At 41.3% G+C, this 21,002-nt stretch overlaps 2 protein-coding genes and 1 long non-coding RNA gene across 14 annotated transcripts in view; 1 reads left to right on the top strand and 2 right to left on the bottom strand.

Annotated features, from left to right (window-relative positions):
- Window positions 1–6,335, top strand: part of smim29 (small integral membrane protein 29) — a 6,867-nt gene extending 532 nt beyond the window's left edge. Inside the window, exons 2-4 of the mRNA XM_083521062.1 lie at window positions 2,862–2,887; window positions 4,145–4,247; window positions 4,686–6,335. Of these exons, the coding sequence (XP_083377188.1) occupies window positions 2,862–2,887; window positions 4,145–4,247; window positions 4,686–4,745 (189 nt within the window). The 3' untranslated portion in view covers window positions 4,746–6,335. The remainder of the gene's footprint in view (window positions 1–2,861; window positions 2,888–4,144; window positions 4,248–4,685) is intronic.
- On the bottom strand, window positions 5,586–6,912 carry LOC310714958. Its single transcript, XR_014530189.1, has 2 exons — window positions 5,839–6,912; window positions 5,586–5,794 (listed from the first exon to the last, which is right to left on the bottom strand). It is a non-coding gene; the product is annotated as an uncharacterized lncRNA (long non-coding RNA).
- A 1,792-nt stretch (window positions 6,913–8,704) lies between these two features.
- Window positions 8,705–21,002, bottom strand: part of hmga1a (high mobility group AT-hook 1a) — a 30,188-nt gene continuing 17,890 nt past the window's right edge. The window contains exons 1-5 of one of the 12 annotated variants that reach the window (XM_083521053.1): window positions 20,121–20,285; window positions 16,994–17,098; window positions 12,821–12,913; window positions 11,253–11,312; window positions 8,705–9,380 (exon numbers count right to left, since the gene is read on the bottom strand). In XM_083521053.1, the coding sequence (XP_083377179.1) occupies window positions 9,303–9,380; window positions 11,253–11,312; window positions 12,821–12,913; window positions 16,994–17,089 (327 nt within the window). In that variant the 5' untranslated portion in view covers window positions 17,090–17,098; window positions 20,121–20,285 and the 3' untranslated portion in view covers window positions 8,705–9,302. Of the gene's footprint in view, window positions 9,381–11,252; window positions 11,313–12,820; window positions 12,917–16,329; window positions 16,684–16,993; window positions 17,099–18,515; window positions 18,810–20,120; window positions 20,286–21,002 lie in introns of those variants that run through there. The other 11 variants (XM_083521048.1, XM_083521045.1, XM_083521052.1 and 8 more) reach the window with 11 other exon arrangements.

The raw sequence follows: 21,002 nt of genomic DNA on the forward strand, positions 1-21,002 counted from the left end.
AAAGAAAGGAAGGAAGGAAGGATAGATGGAAGGATGGATTCCTGTATAGAAATGTGTAAAAAAAGAAAGGTATAAAGAAAATATATATTTTTTGTTTCTTTCTACTTTTCTAAATAAATGAAAGGATGGATTCCTGTAAGTAAATAATGGAATAAAGAAAGGATTAGATGAAAGGATGGATTCAGGGGGATTCCTGTATAGAAAAGAAGAAAGAAAGGAAATTATAAAGAAAGGAAGGGTGAATGGATGGATGCTCTCTGTTTATTCTTCTCTTCTTCTTCTCCTAAAATATATTCCCAGAAGAGCGAGAAAAAGAAATTGAGAGAAATGAAAGAAGAGAAAAGAGAAAGAGCAGGAGGTCCGAAATAGCAAATCATCTCAAATAAAAGACACAAAGATGTGAAGAACCTGTTTTTCACCGAGGAACAACAGAGAGAGGGATGAGGAGGAGGAAGAGGAGGAGGAGGAGATATACTGTTGATTATCAGCAATTAATTGGAATCATGTGCAGGAAGGAAGGGGGGATAGAAGGAAGAAAGAGTGGAAGGGAGGGAGGATGAAAAAATAAAAAGAAGGGCAGAAAGCAAGTGAGGAAGAAAGAACTACAAGAAGAATGAAAGTGAAGAAGACAGTAAGGAAGGAAGGAATGATGGAAGAAAGGCAGGAATGTAGAACGAAGAGAGGAAGAAATGAAGGGAGGAAAGAAATGATTATATAATATACAGCGGGTACGGAAAGTATTCAGACCCCCTTAAATGTTTCACTCTTTGTTATATTGCAGCCATTTGCTAAAATCATTTAGGTTCATTCTTCTTCCTCATGAATGTACACACAGCTCCCCATATTGACAGAAAAACACAAAATTGTTGACATTGTTGCAGATTTAATAAAAAAGAAAAACTGAAATATCACATGGTCCTAAGTATTCAGACCCTTTGCTCAGTATTTAGTAGAAGCCCCCTTTTAATCTAATACAGCCAGGAGTCTTTTTGGGAAAGATGCAACAAGTCTTTCACACCTGGATTTGGGGATCCTCTGCCATTCCTCCTTGCAGATCCTCTCCAGTTCTGTCAGGTTGGATGGTAAACGTTGGTGGACAGCCATTTTTAGGTCTCTCCAGAGATGCTCAATTGGGTTTAAGTCAGGGCTCTGGCTGGGCCATTCTAGAACAGTCACGGAGTTGTTGTGAAGCCACTCCTTCGTTATTTTAGCTGTGTGCTTAGGGTCATTGTCTTGTTGGAAGGTAAACCTTCGGCCCAGTCTGAGGTCCAGAGCACTCTGGAGAACGTTTTTGTCCAGGATATCCCTGTACTTGGCCGCATTCATCTTTCCCTCGATTGCAACCAGTCGTCCTGTCCCTGCAGCTGAAAAACACCCCCACAGCATGATGCTGCCACCACCATGCTTCACTGTTAGGACTGCATTAGACAGGTGATGAGCAGTGCCTGGTTTTCTCCACACATACCGCTTAGAATTAAGGCCAAAAAGTCTCATGGCTTCTCATTTGGTCTCATCAGACCAGAGAATCTTATTTCTCACCATCTTGGAGTCCTTCAGGTGTTTTTTAGCAAACTCCATGCGGGCTTTCATGTGTCTTACACTGAGGAGAGGCTTCCGTCGAGCCACTCTGCCATAAAGCCCCGACTGGTGGAGGGCTGCAGTGATGGTTGACTTTCTACAACTTTCTCCCATCTCCTGAATGCATCTCTGGAGCTCAGCCACAGTGATCTTTGGGTTCTTCTTTACCTCTCTCACCAAGGCTCTTCTCCCCCGATAGCTCAGTTTGGTCAGACGGCCAGTTTTAGGAAGGGTTCTGGTCGTCCCAAACGTCTTCCATTTGAGGATTATGGAGGCCACTGTGCTCTTAGGAACCTTAAGTGCAGCAGAAATCTTTTTGTAACCTTGGCCAGATCTGTGCCTTGCCACAATTCTGTCTCTGAGCTCTTTAGGCAGTTCCTTTGACCTCATGATTCTCATTTGCTCTGACATGCATTGTGATCTGGAAGGTCTTATATAGACAGGTGTGTGGCTTTCCTAATCAAGTCCAATCAGTATAATCAAACACAGCTGGACTCAAATGAAGGTGTAGAACCATCTCAAGGATGATCAGAAGAAATGGAGAGCACCTGAGTTAAATATATGAGTGTCACAGCAAAGGGTCTGAATACTTAGGACCATGTGATATTTCAGTTTTTCTTTTTTAATAAATCTGCAAAAAGGTCAACAATTCTGTGTTTTTCTGTCAGTATGGGGAGCTGTGTGTACATTCATGAGGAAGAAGAATGAACTTAAATGATTTTAGCAAATGGCTGCAATATAACAAGGAGTGAAAAATTTAAGGGGGTCTGAATACTTTCCGTACCCACTGTATATATATATATATAAGTATTAAAGTGAGAGACAAGAAGGAAGGCAGAAAGGAAGTGATGAAAGAGGGGGGAAAGATGGGATAAAGAAAGGGAAGATGTTAGGAAGGGTGAAAGGGAAAAATACAGGAAGAAAGACTCGGATAAAAACAGGAAGAAAGGTGGAAAGGAAGTGAGTACAACAGCATGTAAGATAGAAAAGAAGGAAGTAAAAACAACGGAAGGATGGAACCGTCCCCCATCTGGTAGAGGGAGGTCTGGGCAGCCATGTCAGAAGATCCATACTGGTCCACAGGAGTCCAAGCCAACGACTGCAGGGGGAAGAAAGATTGGGGGAAAGTCAAAGAAAGAAAGAAAGAAAGAAAAAAAAGAAAGAAAGAAAGAAAGAAAGAACAGAATAAGGGGGAGGGGTGTGTGTAAAAAAAACCTCAGTATGGGGGATGATGATGATGATGATGGTGATGATGATCTCATGTTGTGTGTTCTGTGTTGCAGGTGATGTACGTTAAAAGGAGGCAAAGGTAAATGTACACTTCACCCATATGCACCAACATCTGATTGGTCGGAGGAACACGATCACAGACGTAAACAAAAATGACGCAAAAACGTCTCCTTTACTTCAAAACATCATCCACTGATCCTGATATTTTCCCGTCTAACGTTTACCTTCTATAACAACGTTACAACAAATCGTCAAATATAACAGCCAATCAGATTACAGTATGCAAATGTAGTGCCAGGAAGGAAGAAAGTGAGGAAGACAGGAATGAAGTTGGAAAGGAGAAAGAAAGAAATAGACAAGAAGGAAGGGAAAATGTAAGTGAAGATGATGGGGAGGAAGGAAGAAATACAGAAAGGAAGAAACAAAGAAATACATTAAGGAAGGCAGAAAGGAAGTAAGAAAAAGAGGAAGGATAGAGGAAAGAGAAGGACGATGAAATGGAAGAATTGAGAAACAGAAGGGAGTGTAGAAAGAACTGAAAATTGATGAAGGGGCAAATACAGGAAGGAAGATATGAAGGAAGGTAAAAAATTTGAAAGAAAGGGATGAAGATAGGACCAAAGATAGAAAGGAAGATAGAAAGAAACAGAGGAGGGATGGAAGAAAGGAAGGGAGAAGGAAAGGGAGAAATACTGGAAGGTAGAAAGTGAGGAACGTAGAAAGGAAGGAAGGAAGACAGGGATGAAGACAAAATGAAGGGTAGAAAAGAAAGAAAGAAGGAAACAGAGGAAGGATGGAAGACAGGGAAGAAGGAAAGAAGACAGGGTGGACGGGAGAAATACAAGAAGGAAGTAAGAAAGACTGGGATGAAGACATGAAACAGGGAAAGAAAGGAGGACAGGGAAGATGGTAGGAAGGAAGGAAGAAAGAAAGGAGAAAGAAAGAAAGAAAGAAAGAAAGAAAGAAAGAAAGAAAGAAAGAAAGAAAGAAAGAAAGAAAGAAAGAAAGAAAGACATGAAGTAAGGCAGGAAGACAGAGAGGAAGGGAGAATACAAGAAGGAAGAATGCGAGGAAGGTAGAAATAGTGAGGGAAAAAAAGGAAGGGAGAAATACACTTAAGAAAGACAGGAAGGAAGGAAGGAAGAAACAGAGGAAGAATGGAAGAAAGGAAAGAAAGAAAAAAGTGAAGAATGTAGAAACACAGGAAGGAAGTACTGAAGACAGGGGGGGGGATTTTATTTTTATTTTTTGCAAAGACACAAAAAGGGGTGTGGTTACAGTGTAGCTAATTCGCATATTAATGTAATTCCTGGCGTTTGTTGTTGGATTTGAATAGGATGGACAGGTTACGGCACCAGCTGCTCCCGGTCTACACGTACGACCCGAGCGAGGAGCTGCACGAAGCCGAACAGGAGCTGTGGAGAGACGACGGCACGAAGGTCACTCAGTTACACCCAGACCTCAATTCAGATCAATCGCTGAAGTGGGCGTGTCTTTTAAAAACACACCTTATTCTGAGTGTTATTAGTGCTTGTTGAAGGGGGCGTGGCGAACGTGGTCATTTGGTAGTTCACGTGAAGGTGGGAGTAGGCTGTCGTTATGTCGGGAGATCAAACGTGGAGTGGAGAGATACTGTACTGAAATGTCTTGAGGTAAAAAAATGGGTGGGATGCTTGTCCAAGATGGCTGCCAATTAAATTTACATTTAAGTGTAACGACCTCAAGTGTAGCGACCGGATCTCAAAAAGAGACAATTCTCTAAAGAAATTCAGTAAATAGATGAGAAAGAAAGTAATTGACATGGAAATAACAAAACTTTGGTCTTTATAGTGTATATTTTGTATCTAATACACTAATGCAGGATGTGTGTGAAACAGGGCTGGACCACGACGTACCAACAGCAGTGGCCTCTGTTACAGAAGGACCCGGATGTTTGACAGAAGAAGCCATTTGTACGTCGCCTTCACGTCCAGCGAGCAGACTGAAGTGATTACTCTGGAATTTCCGTGATACTGAAAGTGGAAGTTCTACTGACTGCCCTGTCAGCACTTTATTTACCTTCTAAATAGTCCCCTTGCACAGTAAAACAGCGCCTCTAGTGGTCTTCTTCTGAAACACATCCTGGAGGTCTTCTTTTGAAGGCACCTTCAGTGATTCGCGCCGGATCTCGCCAGCGGTGTCAAAACGAATAGCTGGATCATCTTCGGGAAGACGGTGAAGTCCGCAGGAATCTGGAGAGTAGCGTGGGTGCGGAAGTGAGATCACGTGGATGGTAACTGACGATCATCATGCACGAGTTGCTGAAGGGTTTCAGCTTTTCCGGTGGGGTTGAGCTCTTCTTCCTGATCGCTCGCCGTCTTCCAGTGATGTTCTTCTGCTCTTTCACTCAAAACACTTTCTCTCAGGTTTGCTCTTTGTTCTAACTTGCTCTCCGTGATGAAATCGCAGATGTGGTAACGCACGCGGTCAAAACAGCACCAGTTACACCATTAGTCTCGAAACTCTGAAATACCACCATGTATATACACACCCACATACATACACACACACACACACACACACCCAATCAGTATTGTTAATGTTGGAAAACGATGCTCAGACATTGGATCGCTTCACAATAAATTTCCTGATCTGCAGCTTATTTTCAAATCCGCAAATTCCTGAAAGAGTTGGAATCCCCCCCCCCCCCCCGTATATTCAGAAATACGTCTGAAGAATTCTTTTTTTTTACTTTGGCTGTATTTCTGTGCCAAATACACCACTTCAGGCTTCGTATAAGATTATGGCTCTTTATGATGTCATGAAGTGCGGAATTCCTTATATGGACGCTTCTCCCGGAAGCAACAGCGCACCCACCACATCGCACCTCGCACCCACCACCGCGCTGCATAGGACTTAATCAAGAAGAACGTCTCCGAACAAGGAGAAGGAGAAGCTCGATCGATTCTTATCATAGACACCGAACCTGCTGTGGTCATGGTTGCTGCTGTTGTTCTTGACTCAGGATCCGATTCTGGATCAGATTTATACCGCTGGATCCGATTGTTAGCCAGAGTTCATTCACGACTATAAAGTTCCTCTTTTATTTCTAGCGAATCGCAGCTTGCGATTCTTTAGCTCCGCCCACGCCACGCCTCCAGGAGATCGACGGTTTGAAACTGTATATTTCTTCAAAAATCTGATCAGACTAAAGACTCTCCAGGGATATGAAAGATGTAATACGACTCTATAGGTACCGGAGATTAACATGAGACCGGCCCAAACCGTGTGTGTTCCGTCCCCTTTAATGAGCGGACCAGAAACCAACCTGAGGAAACCAGCCAGGACCTTCTGATCCAAGCTGCATCAGAGATGCTTATAGGATTATTCAGGTACATGATACTTGAGATTTGTCGTGGAGATGCTGGAATTTATATGCATGATATATGGTTGAAACGTAGACTTTGTAGACACACACACAGACACAGTTGTTGGAGAAAGAGAGAGTGTGTGTCGTGTCTCAGCTAATAATAAAGCTAATAAACTCCTGGTGCTGTTTTTTGGTTTTTTTTCATTAGAACGTTTTTCTTCTCATCAAATTCATCACGAGTTCCACCACACGCAAAACTCCTCCATGGAGCTTCAAGAAGGTCCTTAAGAAATGTGTACAATCGCTGTTTCATTCATGGAACAGGAACCAGATGTTAATATGGTTACAGGTGTTTATAACCAGTACATTCGTTTAAAAACCCATGAACTCCTTCCAGCCAATCAAAATTTACTATTCACACTGACCATGGTGTGTGTGTGTGTGTGTGTCCATACACCAATCCATTTAGTCATCCATCTACACGATATTATCAAAGGTTTGCAGACACCTGGTCATAATTATGGTATGTGTTTTCTAGCATCACATTGATTACCAGATGTTCCATTAGATTTTGGAGTTTGCTTGTGGACATGGTGTGAGTGAAGTCAGGTAGTGATCAGGGTGAGGTGGTGAGGAGGTTCCTGGAATGCAGTCAGCGTTCACATTCATCCCAAAAGGTGTTGAGTAGGGTTGAGGAGCAGGAGATCGTCCTCTAGAGACCATCTAAAACAGATCTTCATGGAACTTACTTTGTGCACGGGCAGATCTCGATCTCTTTATCTCGGCTTCATCTCCATCTCCGCCAACATATAACTTGTACACACACACAGTTCTTTGGTCAATGGCACTTAAATACTCACATTTTTCCTTCAAAAACTACCAGGGCCCCGGTATTAAACTCAACATGATCAATGACCTGGCTGGTGTGTGTGTGTGTGTGTGTGTGTGTGTGAAAATCAAGAGGAGACAAAAGCATAGGAATCATTAACTTTATTACCAGTCTGAATAGAAATACTTGCAGGCCAAAATAAAAATAAAGAGGAAAAAACAAAACAAACAAGTTTGTACATTGTAAAGACTGATCCCAAACCAGTTTACTGTGTGCAGACACCACACACACACACACACACGGTGAAAACGTCAGTATTTTAAAACCAGAGTACCAAAGTGTAAATGAGGAAGAGGAACGGAGAGGAACGTCGAGGTTAAAAGCAGAACGTTTGTAATGCTGAATTTTGCTCTGAAACCGATGGAACCTCAAATCATTGGAATCGATCAAAAAAAAAAATATTTTCGCTCAGACTGAAACTGTTAACGTCCCAATTCATCTGACCGTTTTAGCAGTTTAGTCATTTGGGAGACAAAAAGCAGCAGGGTTTAGGACCATGTTGAGTTTTTTTTATGTTCAAAACACCATGCGCGCACGCACACACACACACACACACACACACACACACAGGGTGAACAATTTTTTTTTTTTTTTAAATGCAAGAAACAGCATTTCCTCTCTCCGTCGTAGACGCAGTCGTTTCTGTGGCACGTCTACAGTCTCATGTACGAGAAGATGGGGCGAGAAGATTCTGAAACGGTTTGATGCTGTACGCTGATGTACATGCAGTTATGAACGAGTTCTCTAAAAACCTACGGTTAGTCACAGACGCACAAAAAAAAAAAAAATTTTGGGAAAAAGAAAACCTTGCCAAACCGAGGCTGCACTGGGAGCAGCAGAGCTGAAGAATTAATTTTTTTTTTTTTTTTTTTTTCATTTTTGTAATTTTATTTATTTATTAACAGTAGGCCGTCCTAAACCGACACAGAGTGAGGTACGAGTGTGAAGTTGCAGTATTCCGGGTTTTTTTTTTTTTTCTTTTGAAACCATGTTCGTAGCAGCATTAAAAGTTCTGAGAAAGTCAGTCGCAGGACCGATCGGCGTTCCCTGACTCGGAGTTTTATTCATTAAAACAAAAAACACAGAACAAGGAAGACAAAAAATAAAAAGCCTGACTTGGAAGGTAAAAAAAAATTGGGGAATTTCTGAAGTGGGCAAACAGCGCCGTCTTGTGGACAGAAGAGAAATTCCACTCGCTTCGGCTGATTAAAATGAAATTATGACGTCAGAACGCGCTTTCACGTCTACACTCTTTACTGGGGAAACAAAACACGTTTTTTTTGTCCTGCAGTCTTGAGATCAGGAGTTTTTTTATTACTTTGCCTTACTATAGATGTACAGAAATTTTTATTTTAATTCTTTGAAATTGTAAGTCTGTTGGAGGTTTGCTAGATTTTATTTTTTTAATTTCTCTTGTTTACATGTGAATGGAGAGCTGGAATGGGAAAAAAAAAAAAAAAAAAATCCCATACACAATAGAGTTCATTTGATCGGGTTCGTCAGTTTATTGTCAATTATGGATATTTCGCTAAACGAAATCGGTGCAGCTTTTGCGACCATCGAGAAAATTCTCGATCTTTGAAAATACTAGCGTAGTTCCCCCCCCGACGTCATACGCTCTCGTGATCTCAAGACGACCGGATAACCGTTTGCCCCTATTTATTTATTTATTTTTAACCAATCCTTCGCGCAAAGTTGCTCTGAGAACGAAATCTGAGCTAGAAGAACGTCGATCGGAGACTGCTTCACGCAGGATGAGTTGGTGTCTATTACGCTCCCACACACAAACGCACACCATGTCCACCACCTTATAGCTTAAAAACAAAAAGGAAGCCGAAAGAGTAAAGTACTGACCCCCTCCCTTTACACACACAAACAATAAAAGTAGGTTGATTCACCTTTGTCCAGAGAGAAGGTGTGACTTTTTGTTAAAAGCAAGTAAAAAAAAAAAAAAACCTGCATCAAAAGTAAATCTTTGTCCAGTATAATGACACACAGGCAGAGGGCAAGATGGGCACAATGCTGTACCTGTACACACAGTATTCGAGTCCATTTTCCAGTGGTGGTAGAGAGAGAGAGAGAGAGAGAGAGAGAGAGATAGAGATAAAGAGATGCACTGTAGTGTGCGGAGCTGACGGAGGAAGAGAAGGAGTAAGAGTGGCACGGCCGTTTGAGTTTTGTCTTTGTTAAAAAAAAAAAAAAAAAGTCCAGCTCTAAACGGGAAGTAACGAGATCGAGTTATGAGGTAGCGCTGATTTACTGTTCCTCCTCTTCTTCCTCTTCCTCCTCCTCCTCTTCTTCCTCGGAGGACTTGGACGGCTGCTCTTCTTTCTCCTGCGAGGACGAGAGGAGAGACGGTTATCGAAACTCAGCATTTCATATTTATATAATTAAATATAAACCTGGAATCAAAAGGCAGAAATCAGTGTTGAAATTTTAAACCGGTTTAATTTGACACTTATAAAATCACATCATGTGATCATTTTAACGTAATGATATAGAAACATTAATCAGGAGCTTAACATGAGCAAACAGCACCATCATGCAGGGAGAAAAAAAATAAAAATGGTGGTCAAAGCAGGATGAGGTATAGATCACCTTCACAAAATGGACTACGGGTATAAAAAAAAAAAAAAACACACACAAAGGAGGTTCTTTGAAGAACCTTTTCATTCTAACTTCAAGCACATTTTATGTGCAGATTTCATGGGAAGCAGAATGAAAATTTCAACCAGATGTTGATGTCCTCCAACAGGAGAGCAGGCGTGTGCCAATGCGCTCCGATACGTAAAGAAACTAATCCGCATAAAAGTTAATATGTATTGGATACAGGTTGGCATTTCTATCACGATGAAGCTAAAATAATTAGTGGATCTGCTATAATTTTATTATTTAGAAAATGACCAATAATTTGTAACCGATATTTGATCTGTAAATCGATTTCTCGTCGCTAAAATGTTCCTCGAGTACGTTCTCTCAGCACCGCTGCTGCTACGTGATTATGACGCGTCACAACACTACGGAGACCGAGGCGTGTCGTATAGAATACAGATTAACATGGCAGAGGTAGAGCTGCAGCTTCCTGCAGACAGAAGAAAAAAAAGAACGTCTGATTTTTTTTTCTGCACTATAAAGTCAGACGGCTCTTCAGTAAATTGATGATTTGCTGTCGGTCTGAACCAAAAACAAAAGTGAACTATTTGTACCATATTGAATTTCAGTGCATCAGATTTTTTTGCATTGAATAGAAATCAGATCGCATCGTAAAACTGTGGAATCGTATTGCATTGGTAGCTGCTTCATACGGATCCTTGAAGTATCGTGTTGCGTCGCCTCGGTTATGGAGATGCAGATCTCCACTATATTTAAATAAAAACGAAAAAAGGAGACGCACCCTGTTGTTGGGAATCGCTGCCAAAACGAATGCATGCAAATCTCCTGGAAAGCGAAGTGAACAGACCCGACGACCTTCTAATGAAAGATGCTTTTTAAAGCCACCGCTTGGTTCCCTCTTGGTTCTGCGGGTTCGGCTCGGAGCCGCGAGGTTACTACAGTTGAAGGCGTGAGCCGGAGCGGAGCAGCTGCTTATTGCGCAACGCGCTCCTTATGAATCAACAGTTCGGAAGGAAATGTTGATCAAACTTGTGGCTTGAGTCAGACGAGCGGTTGGACGTCTCACAAGCTAAATATCCGTGTGGGACTCGGACGTGTGGACTTTCTGGAGGCATGTATGAGTGACTCGACCTGGAACGGAACCAGACCGCTGTGCCAGGGCCGTGCCTCATGTGAGAGGAATGTGTGGAGCGGGGAAGGAGGAAAAAAAAGAAAAAAGTGTGACAAAAGAGTGAGCTGTTCAGGAAGAGAGAGAGAGAGAGAGGGCGGAGCTAGTGAAAGACCGAAAGATCACAAGACAAGAATGTTCTGTCCTGAGTGGATGCAAAGGGCCGTGTGTGTGTGTGTGTCCATCCACCAATCCGATAAAATTAAACCTACACACAAAGGAGATAACCCATGATGCTTTGCACCACATATGGCACACAAAACCTACAATCCACAGACTTTTTTTTTTTTAAATGATGGAAGGAGTTTTCAGAGTCGGAGGTAAAACCGTCAGCTTTCAAAGTTTCTCTCCTTTAAAGTTTTGATGTAAAAGAGAAGGAACAAACTTTAATAGCCTTTTCTGAGGGAGAGACAACTTTAACTTACTGCTTTCTTGGGTCTTCCTCTGCGTTTTCCCACTGCAGACGCAGTCGCAGCAGCTGCTTTCTAAAAAAGAAACAGAACGAAAGATTGCGTGTTAACGTGTCGTGAACTTTTGATTGTCTTATTGAACGTTTCGTCCTTTTAGTTCTGTTCTGTTATTTTTCTGATTTGCCCCACAGTCTGTACACGAGAGTTTGCAATGCAAATGTTAATATAAAGTCTAATAGAGCGGAGGGAAAGCGAGAGAGACAAACAAGAGACACTGCGAAAGACGACGGGCCAAATGAAGAAAAAGACAGAGAGCCGTAGAGACGAAGACTTTCGAAAACGATGACGCATTTTTAGTCACACTTTTTATTTGAGTCATGATGCAGACGCCGATACGAGATTGGAGTTAAAAGGTGTTAATGATTTTTATTTGATTCATTCAGGTACAAACCACATGTCTCGCCTGAACGCTGCCCTGCGAGGACTCCAGTTCACATGATGCTGAATAAGGAGGCAATAATTGTGCTAACACACTACATTTCTAAATCCTGAGCAAAATGTACAGAAATCTAAAAAAATTTACAAAATCTAAAAACAAAACAATTGTCTGCAGCATGTGTGTATGTGTGAGAGAATCTAACCACTAGAGGGCGTTGGAGCACGTGCGTCTCGGACTCGGCAAGAGGGCAGCGGGTTCGTTGGCTATTATCTTAGAAACGGACGTGAACCGCACACAGGCCACTCCAGTTCATTGGCCACCTGGTTTGACACGCTGAGACAGCTGGCAGACCAAACACACACACACACGACAGAGTCCGGGTGTACATATACACGTGTCGAGAAGTAAAGTCAGCAGTCGTCATGACTACGGCAGACAAAATAGCAAATCGAACCCGCGAGTGCACGTGCGTCTGTTTGTGTGTACACACATGCCGCATGTTCTTTTCTTTTTTTGTTTTGTTTGTTTCTTAAGGAGGAGGGTGTCGCCATGGAAACGGCACCATCTATCGGGTGCACCTGCATCATGCAAAATGGCACAGGAAACCAGGGTGAAAAAGGAAGTGGGGAGAACCGACTATCCTGTTTCGTTTTAATGTTTTCAACTCTCCGAATAAACGTGGGGGGGGGGGGTGTCCCATACCGAGGACCAACAACAACAACAACAACTAGCAAAAAAAACAATCTACACACAGAGCGAGATACATACACACACACACACACACACACACCTCTCTCTCTCTCGCGCATATACATACATACCTATACCCATCTATCCCTCTATATCAAGAGAGAGAGAAAGTTTCAAAGAAAGGGAGGAAAAAAAAGCGAGCCTACACCCTCAGGTATATGTTGAAGTCAGTGTTGCTCAGGTCAGGTCCTGGCCTCCGGTAAAGAAGAACCATAAAAGAACACTAATCTGATGAGCACAAACCAGCCTTATATTAACGTGAAGATGGAAGAAATTGTCAAAATGAAACGAGCCTGATTATGTGTATAGAAGTGATTGACTCTAGCTAAATACTATAGAACTTGATATGATCAATATCATTGGATTTTTTCCCCCTGTGATAATCCACACTCACTTTGCCTTTAGATGCTGTGGAGCTCGCCTTGTTTTTGCTTCCCTTTGGTCGTCCTCTGGGCCTCTTCGGCGTCGGGGAACCGCTGGGCTCTTGCTGCTGAGAGAAAAGAAGAAGAGATGCTCAAGTTTCCAAACGCAGTAAAAACACAAATGAGACAGTGTATGATAGTGGATTCCAAATGGTACATTTTTGTCTCTACCAGAAGAACTTGTGTAAGATGTGATCAGGCTCCCCTCACCCCCACACTCGGAGGTGGAAGTTTAATGGGTTGTTTTGGAGCAGTGAAGGTTCCTGGACCGACATGGCTCCAATTCCATACTTTATCACCATGCAGTTAGTCTCATTGGAACCAAATTCACCGTACAACAAGATGATGAGCCGAAGTGTACGTTCAAGTTCTGCACGTGTTATTTAAAGCACAACCAGACGTCAGGAGTGATATCCATCATGAAACCACCTGCCCAGTCACCACACCTCAATCCTACGGAACTGCCTCAGAAATCTCTGACCAGTGAACATCCATGGCGAGTTTTACAAAATGCACAGCTGAACGTTTGGAGCATGTGAAGCTGTTCTTCATGCGAAAAGAGGATTTTTCACTGAGAATATAATGGAAAAAGTGGACATTTCTAGAAATCTCACTCTTAATCGCATCTCACACGTGTGTATTGTAGATGCTTTAAATCATGTCGCTGTGCAAGAACTGCGGTTTGTTCTTCAGTTTCTGATCAAAGCGTTGTCACGAACAGGGGTGAAAACACGCGGTTAACCCGACTGACGCACAATTTTTCGTTCTGCTCTAATCACCCCGTCAGGGTAAAAACATCCACTGTGACGACCTCGTAGAGTAAAGCAGTGTTTTCATTCGGCTTGTTTTCAGCATTACCATGGAGAAGAGGTGCAGAATAAACAGGAAGACCACGTGGTGCTTGAGTAAGCTGTGAAAACCCCACCACCGTGTTTCACAGATCGAGCTCGAGCTTCCTTTCTCCGATTTCTGTAAGTAAACCCGACTATCTGGGTGGGTTATTTTTAATCAAAATAAAAGCACTGCTTATTCAGCGAAGCTTTAATTAAACTATGAGCAAAAACTTCGGACTAGATTGCTATGTGCTGCTTTTTGAACTTGTTCAGCTCCACTCTTCTGGGAAGATGCTCCATTAGACTTAAGGGAGATTTCATTCAGCCACAAAAGGTGTTATAATAAATTCAGGTACTGATGTAGGTGAGAAGTGGAGGCCTGGGGTGCAGTTAGTGTTCACATTCATCTTAAAAGTGTTCAATAGGGTTTAGAGCTCTATAACAGGAGACCCGTGTAAACCAGATCTTCACGGAGCTGGCTTTGTGCACAGGGGCATTGCCATGCTGGTTCTGCTAGTTTGAATTGACCACATCCAGAGTTGTTCTAGACAATTGAGCCTCCCCAAGCTTGTGGGCACAACCACGTGTGTGGAAAAGGCGGTGTCTGAATACTTTTGGTCCAAAATTAAAGACTTCTACAAGCAGTAATTCCTGGTTTACTGTCTAATAGCCTTGTAGTGGCAGGCAATACAGTATCACACACACTGACAATGTTGATAAACGGTATCATCGTATCGTATCGTTTTTTCACGGTAATCGTCTGGAGTCTTTTATGTTAAATGTTAGTGGGCAGTTAATTTATTTACATGAAATTAGTTACATTGAACTTGTGCAGTTTCTAAGCAAATGTACAGACTGGGATGAATTTCATTGATCAGAAACACGCAAGTATCAGGAGTTTTTTTTTTTGTTCGAGCCTGAATTCCGACATTTTATCTTTATATATTTATTTTATGAGGGTAGGCCCGAAATATCGTTATCGCAGTACATTATGGCAATAAAATGCTGCACTGACTCCGTATCTAGTTGGAAACAAGAGGAAAATTTTGGTTAAAAAGACGCTGTCCTTCTGGGTGGAAGGTAAAAAAACATTTACGACGACATTTGGCGGACGCTTTTATCCAGAGCATTTTAGGGATAAGTTTTCTGATCGAGACTTCAATGCCTTAACCACCTTTTCCTATTAACTACTACTTGGGTGTATAAACGAGATCAAATTGCTCCAGATAAAGACTTCAGGCAAATGCGGAAAAATTAGATACATCGCATGGTGATCCGTTTGACAAAATCAAACATTAGAATAAAATCAATTAAACTTAAAAACCCACACTAGTAAACTTTTTCCTAAAGAGCTACAGTTCAAATACAATATATATATAATATAATACTAGGTTGTGGATTTAATGGTCACATAGCAGAAGTTTGGAACTCTGCAGGAACCCCAGGAACTCAAAAACAAGGCAATGAGCGCACGCCCGTGAATTTTCCCGTGTGTTTTTTTTTTTTTTTTTTTTTTTTTTTAGAATTGATTGTGTGCGTTTTGCTGTACGTAATCTTTTAACAGGAAGACTGTTACAACACAAAGAAAGCAGTGTTCAAGGTCAGCACAACTGACACCGGCTGCTACTTTAAGACCAACAGGTGGCACAGAAGTTCTCGGTTGCCAAAATTCCTCCAAGTGCATCAGGCACGACGGAGGAAAGCCGAGACCTGATTCATGACAAGGTTACCGAGGGCGAGACCAGGGGGAAGAGGCGCACGTCTGGGGAAACACCAACAGTTGGGTCATCGAGCGTGTAAAGATTTTGTGGACACCTAAACATGAGCTTTCTACATTTAAGTATCCGTATGCTGTTATGGTTATCTCCACCACTCTGGAAAGATGTTCAACTAAATTGTGTGGAGATTTGTGGTGTTTGAGAGTTCAGGTACATATAGAGGTGAGGAGCAGGAGATCTTCAACTCAAACCCATTTAAAGATCTTCATAGAGCTGGCTTTCTACACACACGTCATGCTGGAACAGGTTTGGGTCTCTCAGTTTGGAGTAAAACAGCATAGGGGTGGGGAAGTCCATTGTCCGATGATCCATTTGATTAAATCTTGTGGGTCAGTGGGTACAAGCGAAGGTTTGAAAGCATTGAGTTACAGAACTCAATCTGCATTTCTAATGTAGCACCAGAAATAAGCATGAGTGCATGTGAGGGTTCAGTCCTCTACTCGTACACATACCTACAGCGCACATGAACGTGCACGAACACGCTCACAACTCCAATGAGCGCGAAGTGCGGACGCCAGAACAGGAACCGCTGGCTGTACGAGCGCGGTGACTAATCACACCGTCGTAACAGTTACATAACCGCTCCTTTTTTTTCCTTAGCATTACAACTAAAATGATGGAAAAATATTCACAAAACAGAAAAACTATGTATTGATGGAGCAGAAATTGCTCCGAGTTTCCTGTTCTTTTTTTACGCTCACGCGTCGCTGAGCTTTTTTTTAACCCCGTGTTCAAGTTTTCCTTTGTGCTTCTAAAGCAGATTTACAGTGTTGTCCCCCCTCAACCCCCCGCATGAAGACTGTGCACACTTGTTGGTGAATTCTGGGCACTAAAATACTTGGTGTGATGTACATCCTGTATATGATTCACCTTTTTCTCCTGTGTATTCATCCATCCATCCATCCATCCATTGGTACGATAGATTGATCGATGTGCAGATAGAGAAAGACAGAAAGATATAGTTATAGAGGACCTGGACGTTCAGCAGGATAAATGCAGAGGTCCACAATGAGGTTAGGTCTCCTTATACCACCCGCCTCCCGTAAGCTGAATGTAAATAGTGTGTCGAGAAACTCCTGTAGACACGGGTGCTTTTGCGTATTACGCACAATAAAGTTGTTCACGTTGAACAAATCTGTGCTCATCACAGGGCACCCTGGTGTGTTCGGTACTGTTGAGGAGATCAGGGCTCTCTTAACAAGTCCATGAACTCCAACGTGACACCACCACCCATGTCTTAACGGAGCATTGTCATGCTGGAGTGGCGTTTGTGGCGCTTTTTTGTGCTTTACTCTTAAACTAAATATTTCTCCAAATAAAAATGATGTGAAGGTAATTCATTCAGGTAAACCCCCAGATGAAAGCAGGTGGATGGAGATTAGCTCATCTCCAGGCCCTGGTTACACCAGTAAGCATCAACGCTCTAATCCGAGTCTTGACCCGAGATTGACGGCTCGATGAGCCAATTGCATCTCTCGGATTTGCTCAGGTGTCGTCATTTACAGAAAAAATATGTTTAGGTCCTTCATCATACCTGTGGGTTCTTTCTGGGTCTGCCTCTGCCTCTCTTTTCAGCTCCACCCTTCTCTTTAGTAGAGACAGCACCCTTGTCCTTAGCAGTCTCGCTCATTGTCTCTTACTGTGAAGGAAAAAAAAAAAAAAAAAAAAACAGCAGGAAAGAGATTAGGACCAGACTAGTTGATCTTAGACACTACACACTGGACCCAGCACAATCCTGCTCATTCATGCAGTTATCTTCCTCAGGCAAACACGTGGTAGAAGCTTTTAAATCACGTTAAACACCAAAATGTGTGATCTCCAGGACTGTGAGGTTTGGGGTGGGTATTTCAGAAACTTGCTGATGATCTAGTATCTTCCTAGAGTTTAATCAGGACAGCACAGAACATATATAATTGATTTAAAGAAACTGAAACAAATGATTTGGAGCTTAAAGGAACACCTTGTTTAGTAATCACGCAAACGTCGCTGGTGAACAGAAAACCATCTCACACCATTAAAGCATGAGGGGGAGAAGAAAAGAGCAGAACAGCAGAACACCAACCAAAAACAGGCATTCAAGTTAATCATCACTGCACAAGTTCCTGCCACCTCATCATCTCAGACCATCCTGCTCATTCCCCTCAGATCTCCTCTATCCATCCCCATTCAGAGAATGTTTTTGTTTTATGCACCATTTGGACTCCATAATACAGCGTCACAGATCAGCAGCAGCAGTTGCCGGATCACTCAAACAAGCCCAAACACACACAATCAGAACCCATACACTGATGTGAGAAGAAAATAAACATGCATTGCGCTTGTAAGATGATACAGAACGTGCCGGGGCCACGTGACTGGCTGATGCAGACCCCTGTATGAATACAAAGACTACTGATGCCTACAAAAAGGAGTAATTTCTGTTGGCTTAGATTCCAACCATAAAAGTGCTTGATCAAGGTTTCTCCTGCACCACGTTTCTCGACCCTCGGGTACAGATTTTACACGAACGTAAAGACCTTTTATCTTCACATTATAATTCCATTCCTACATATGAGCGAACGCGTTTAATTGAAATTTAGAGAACTTTATCGATTCCACAGGAACACAGAGTTAAGGGCCCTGCTCAAGGGCCCAACAGTCACAGACTAGAACCCCTGACCTTCTGATCAGAGCCTTAAGCAGTTGTGCAAAGTCTATGCATAACACAGCAATCATACAGCATACATTAGTGCTCATGGATACAGAATAGGTCTCTAAATACATGGTATATTTATTTGCATGAAAAGTTTGATTCTGATGATCACTTATCATCATCATCATCATCATCAGCACCGTTTTAATTCTCATCCATTTCCCTTCAGAACCAATTCGTGCACACTGGACTTTGAAGTGTAATAACTACAGAAATGTGGGGATTCATTTATATAAACAAAAAACACTTTCAATGAAACCTCAAGCTCAGGACAGAGACGAACTCCTGCTTTAGAGGAAATGGGGAGAAGAAAAGTGAATCTCCTGAATAAATGTATATATTTGTAGATTTAATCGAAACAAACCTGCAGTAAATGTTTGTAATGGAGAACAGGAAGGAAGGAAGGAAGGAAGGGAGGAAGGTGAGCTAGCATGAGTCGGTTGCTAGCCAGTGACCGTGGGCTCGGGTTTGCTTACAATAGAAACATAAACGCGGACGAATAATCCCTGGAAATCATTTAGCAGCTGTTCACGAACCAAAAATTTGACGCAAAATAATAATAAAATTAAGAAGAAATGAAGGAGCTTAAAACCCGGAAACGACCCACACAAGCGGTGAGGAGAAATACCTCCGTGCGCGCGCGCGCTCGCCTTCAACTGAGGGGGTTTAAGTACAGCTGCACCCCCCCCCCTTACCCAACAACCACAACCCCCCCTCCAGTCATTCTACGGAAACCCCGAAGGGACATCCGCCTTCCGGGTGATAGTAAAAAAAAAAAAGGGGGGGGGGGTGTGGAGGAAACGCGAGACGGAAATTCAATTCGCAACATGTGCAAAGAGAAAACTGGCGCGCAAACAAAGAACAATAAAAACGCAAAAAAAAAAAAAAAGGAAATGTCTCGAAAACCAAAAAGCAGGGACGAGATGAAATTCTTAAAAAAAAAAAAAAAAAAAAATTATAATAAATTTGTTATATAAAAAATTTACAATTTTTTTTTTTTTTTTTTTTTTTTTTACATATTATATACACAATGATGCACAAGAGTTCTTGCACCATTTCAGTGCAAAAAAATAAAAACACAAAACACACCAGACCATATACATTTCCAAACACCAAAATCGTGTCTAATTTACCATCCAAATAAATAATACTTTATGATCATCATCATCATTATTATAATATTATTATCATTAATTATGTACAACTTAAACCAGGTTATAACGAAAATCCAATTGCAATTAAAGCTTTGGGGATTAAATCTTAAAAATATTTTACACTTTACAGTAATTCACAGTTTTAAAAAATATATCTATAAAAAAAAATAAATAAAAAAATATATATCGGGGAAAAATAAAATAAAAATAAGAATGGAAGTTTAATGCAAATGCAGGATGAGAAATTTAGTTCTTAATAAACCGGAAGGTGTTGTGGAAAGTAACCAAAAACTATAAAGTGCACAAAATAAACTACACACCAACAGCAACAGGTTTTCATTCATTCGCTGTGTGTTTATGTTCATCTCTAAAAAGTATCAATTCAACAAGATCAGTTCCTAAAAAACAAAAAACCCGCCATCACCACCATCATCATCATCATCATAACAACAATGTCCGGCTTCATCACTCCAATTTAAAGTGTGTAAATATAAAATATATATATTTTTTAAAAATCCAGCAATGTTTAAAAAAAAAAAAAAAAGGCTAAAAGTGGTAATAAGATACAGGTTTAAGTAAATGATTGTAGTGTTTCATCCTAAATAAAAGATCACAAAGAGCGGAAATTACAATGAAACCTCGCTTCGGGTCGCGCTTTTTTCTCCTCCCCGACTCCACTGTGAGAAGTCTTTTCTCCCCCAAATCTCAATCCAATAAAAGTCCTAAAGGTCTTAAAAAATCCCCAAGCCATTTAGGAATGAGAGAATGTGCAGTAAAATGGGTGAGAAAGAGTAAAAGATGGAGAAAAGAATTACCTTTTGGACGCTGAGCGCGTTGCGGTGCGGTGCGGCTTTTTGAGATCAGACTGGTGTCGAGCGCAGGAAGCGTGCAGTGTTCACGTGAATGAGGGAAAAGGCGCCTTCAGGCCATTTTAAAGGGGCTTCCGACTGAGCAGGAGAGCACTCAGGGGGAGGGAGCCAAAAAAACAGAGGATGGGAATGCCTTGTGTTACAGGCAAAAAGGGGTGGGAACTGGGTTTAACTTTGCTTTTAACAATGGCGCATGTCTACAATTGCCATGAGCAGTTTTTTGTTTTGTTTTGCTTGCAAACCTCCATCAGTGAACAGTCCATAACCTCAAAAAAAAAAAAAAAAAAAAAAAAAAAAAAAAGATGGAACTATAATGAATGGAGATCCAGATGACTCACCCTTTTGAGGCTTTTTCCTCATGACATCTCAGGGAGTATTTCCTTTGCCATGCTCCCAGGAGAAGTTATAAAAGACAAACTTAAGGACTTACAAACTTAAAGGCTAGACATGGAATAGACTAACTTAATGCAACATACATGTATTGTGTACATGCATATGTATACATACAATAAGCACATTTTCCATGTTTTTAAGCTTAACAAAGTTAGGGATTTGAAAAAAAAAAACAAGGAACTGAAGTTGTTAGCAAAAACAATATTATTTAAACTATGTTTAGGATCTAAATTTAGGGACTATGTTTTCATTCACATTTCATTATGTTTATAAAACAAATCATTTGCATGCACAATAAAAGAAAAAAAAGCCCAAATTCTTTTCGCGAACCGTTTAATATCCAGCTTTAAAACGTTTTGAAACTCCTTGAAAAGATTTTTTTAAAAAGTCCTGTTATAATTGTAGACTATTTGTTTAAAAAAATAAATAAAAAAT

Source organism: Silurus aristotelis, assembly GCF_946808225.1.
Source record: "Silurus aristotelis genome assembly, chromosome: 19".
NCBI classification, from domain to species: domain Eukaryota; kingdom Metazoa; phylum Chordata; class Actinopteri; order Siluriformes; family Siluridae; genus Silurus; species Silurus aristotelis.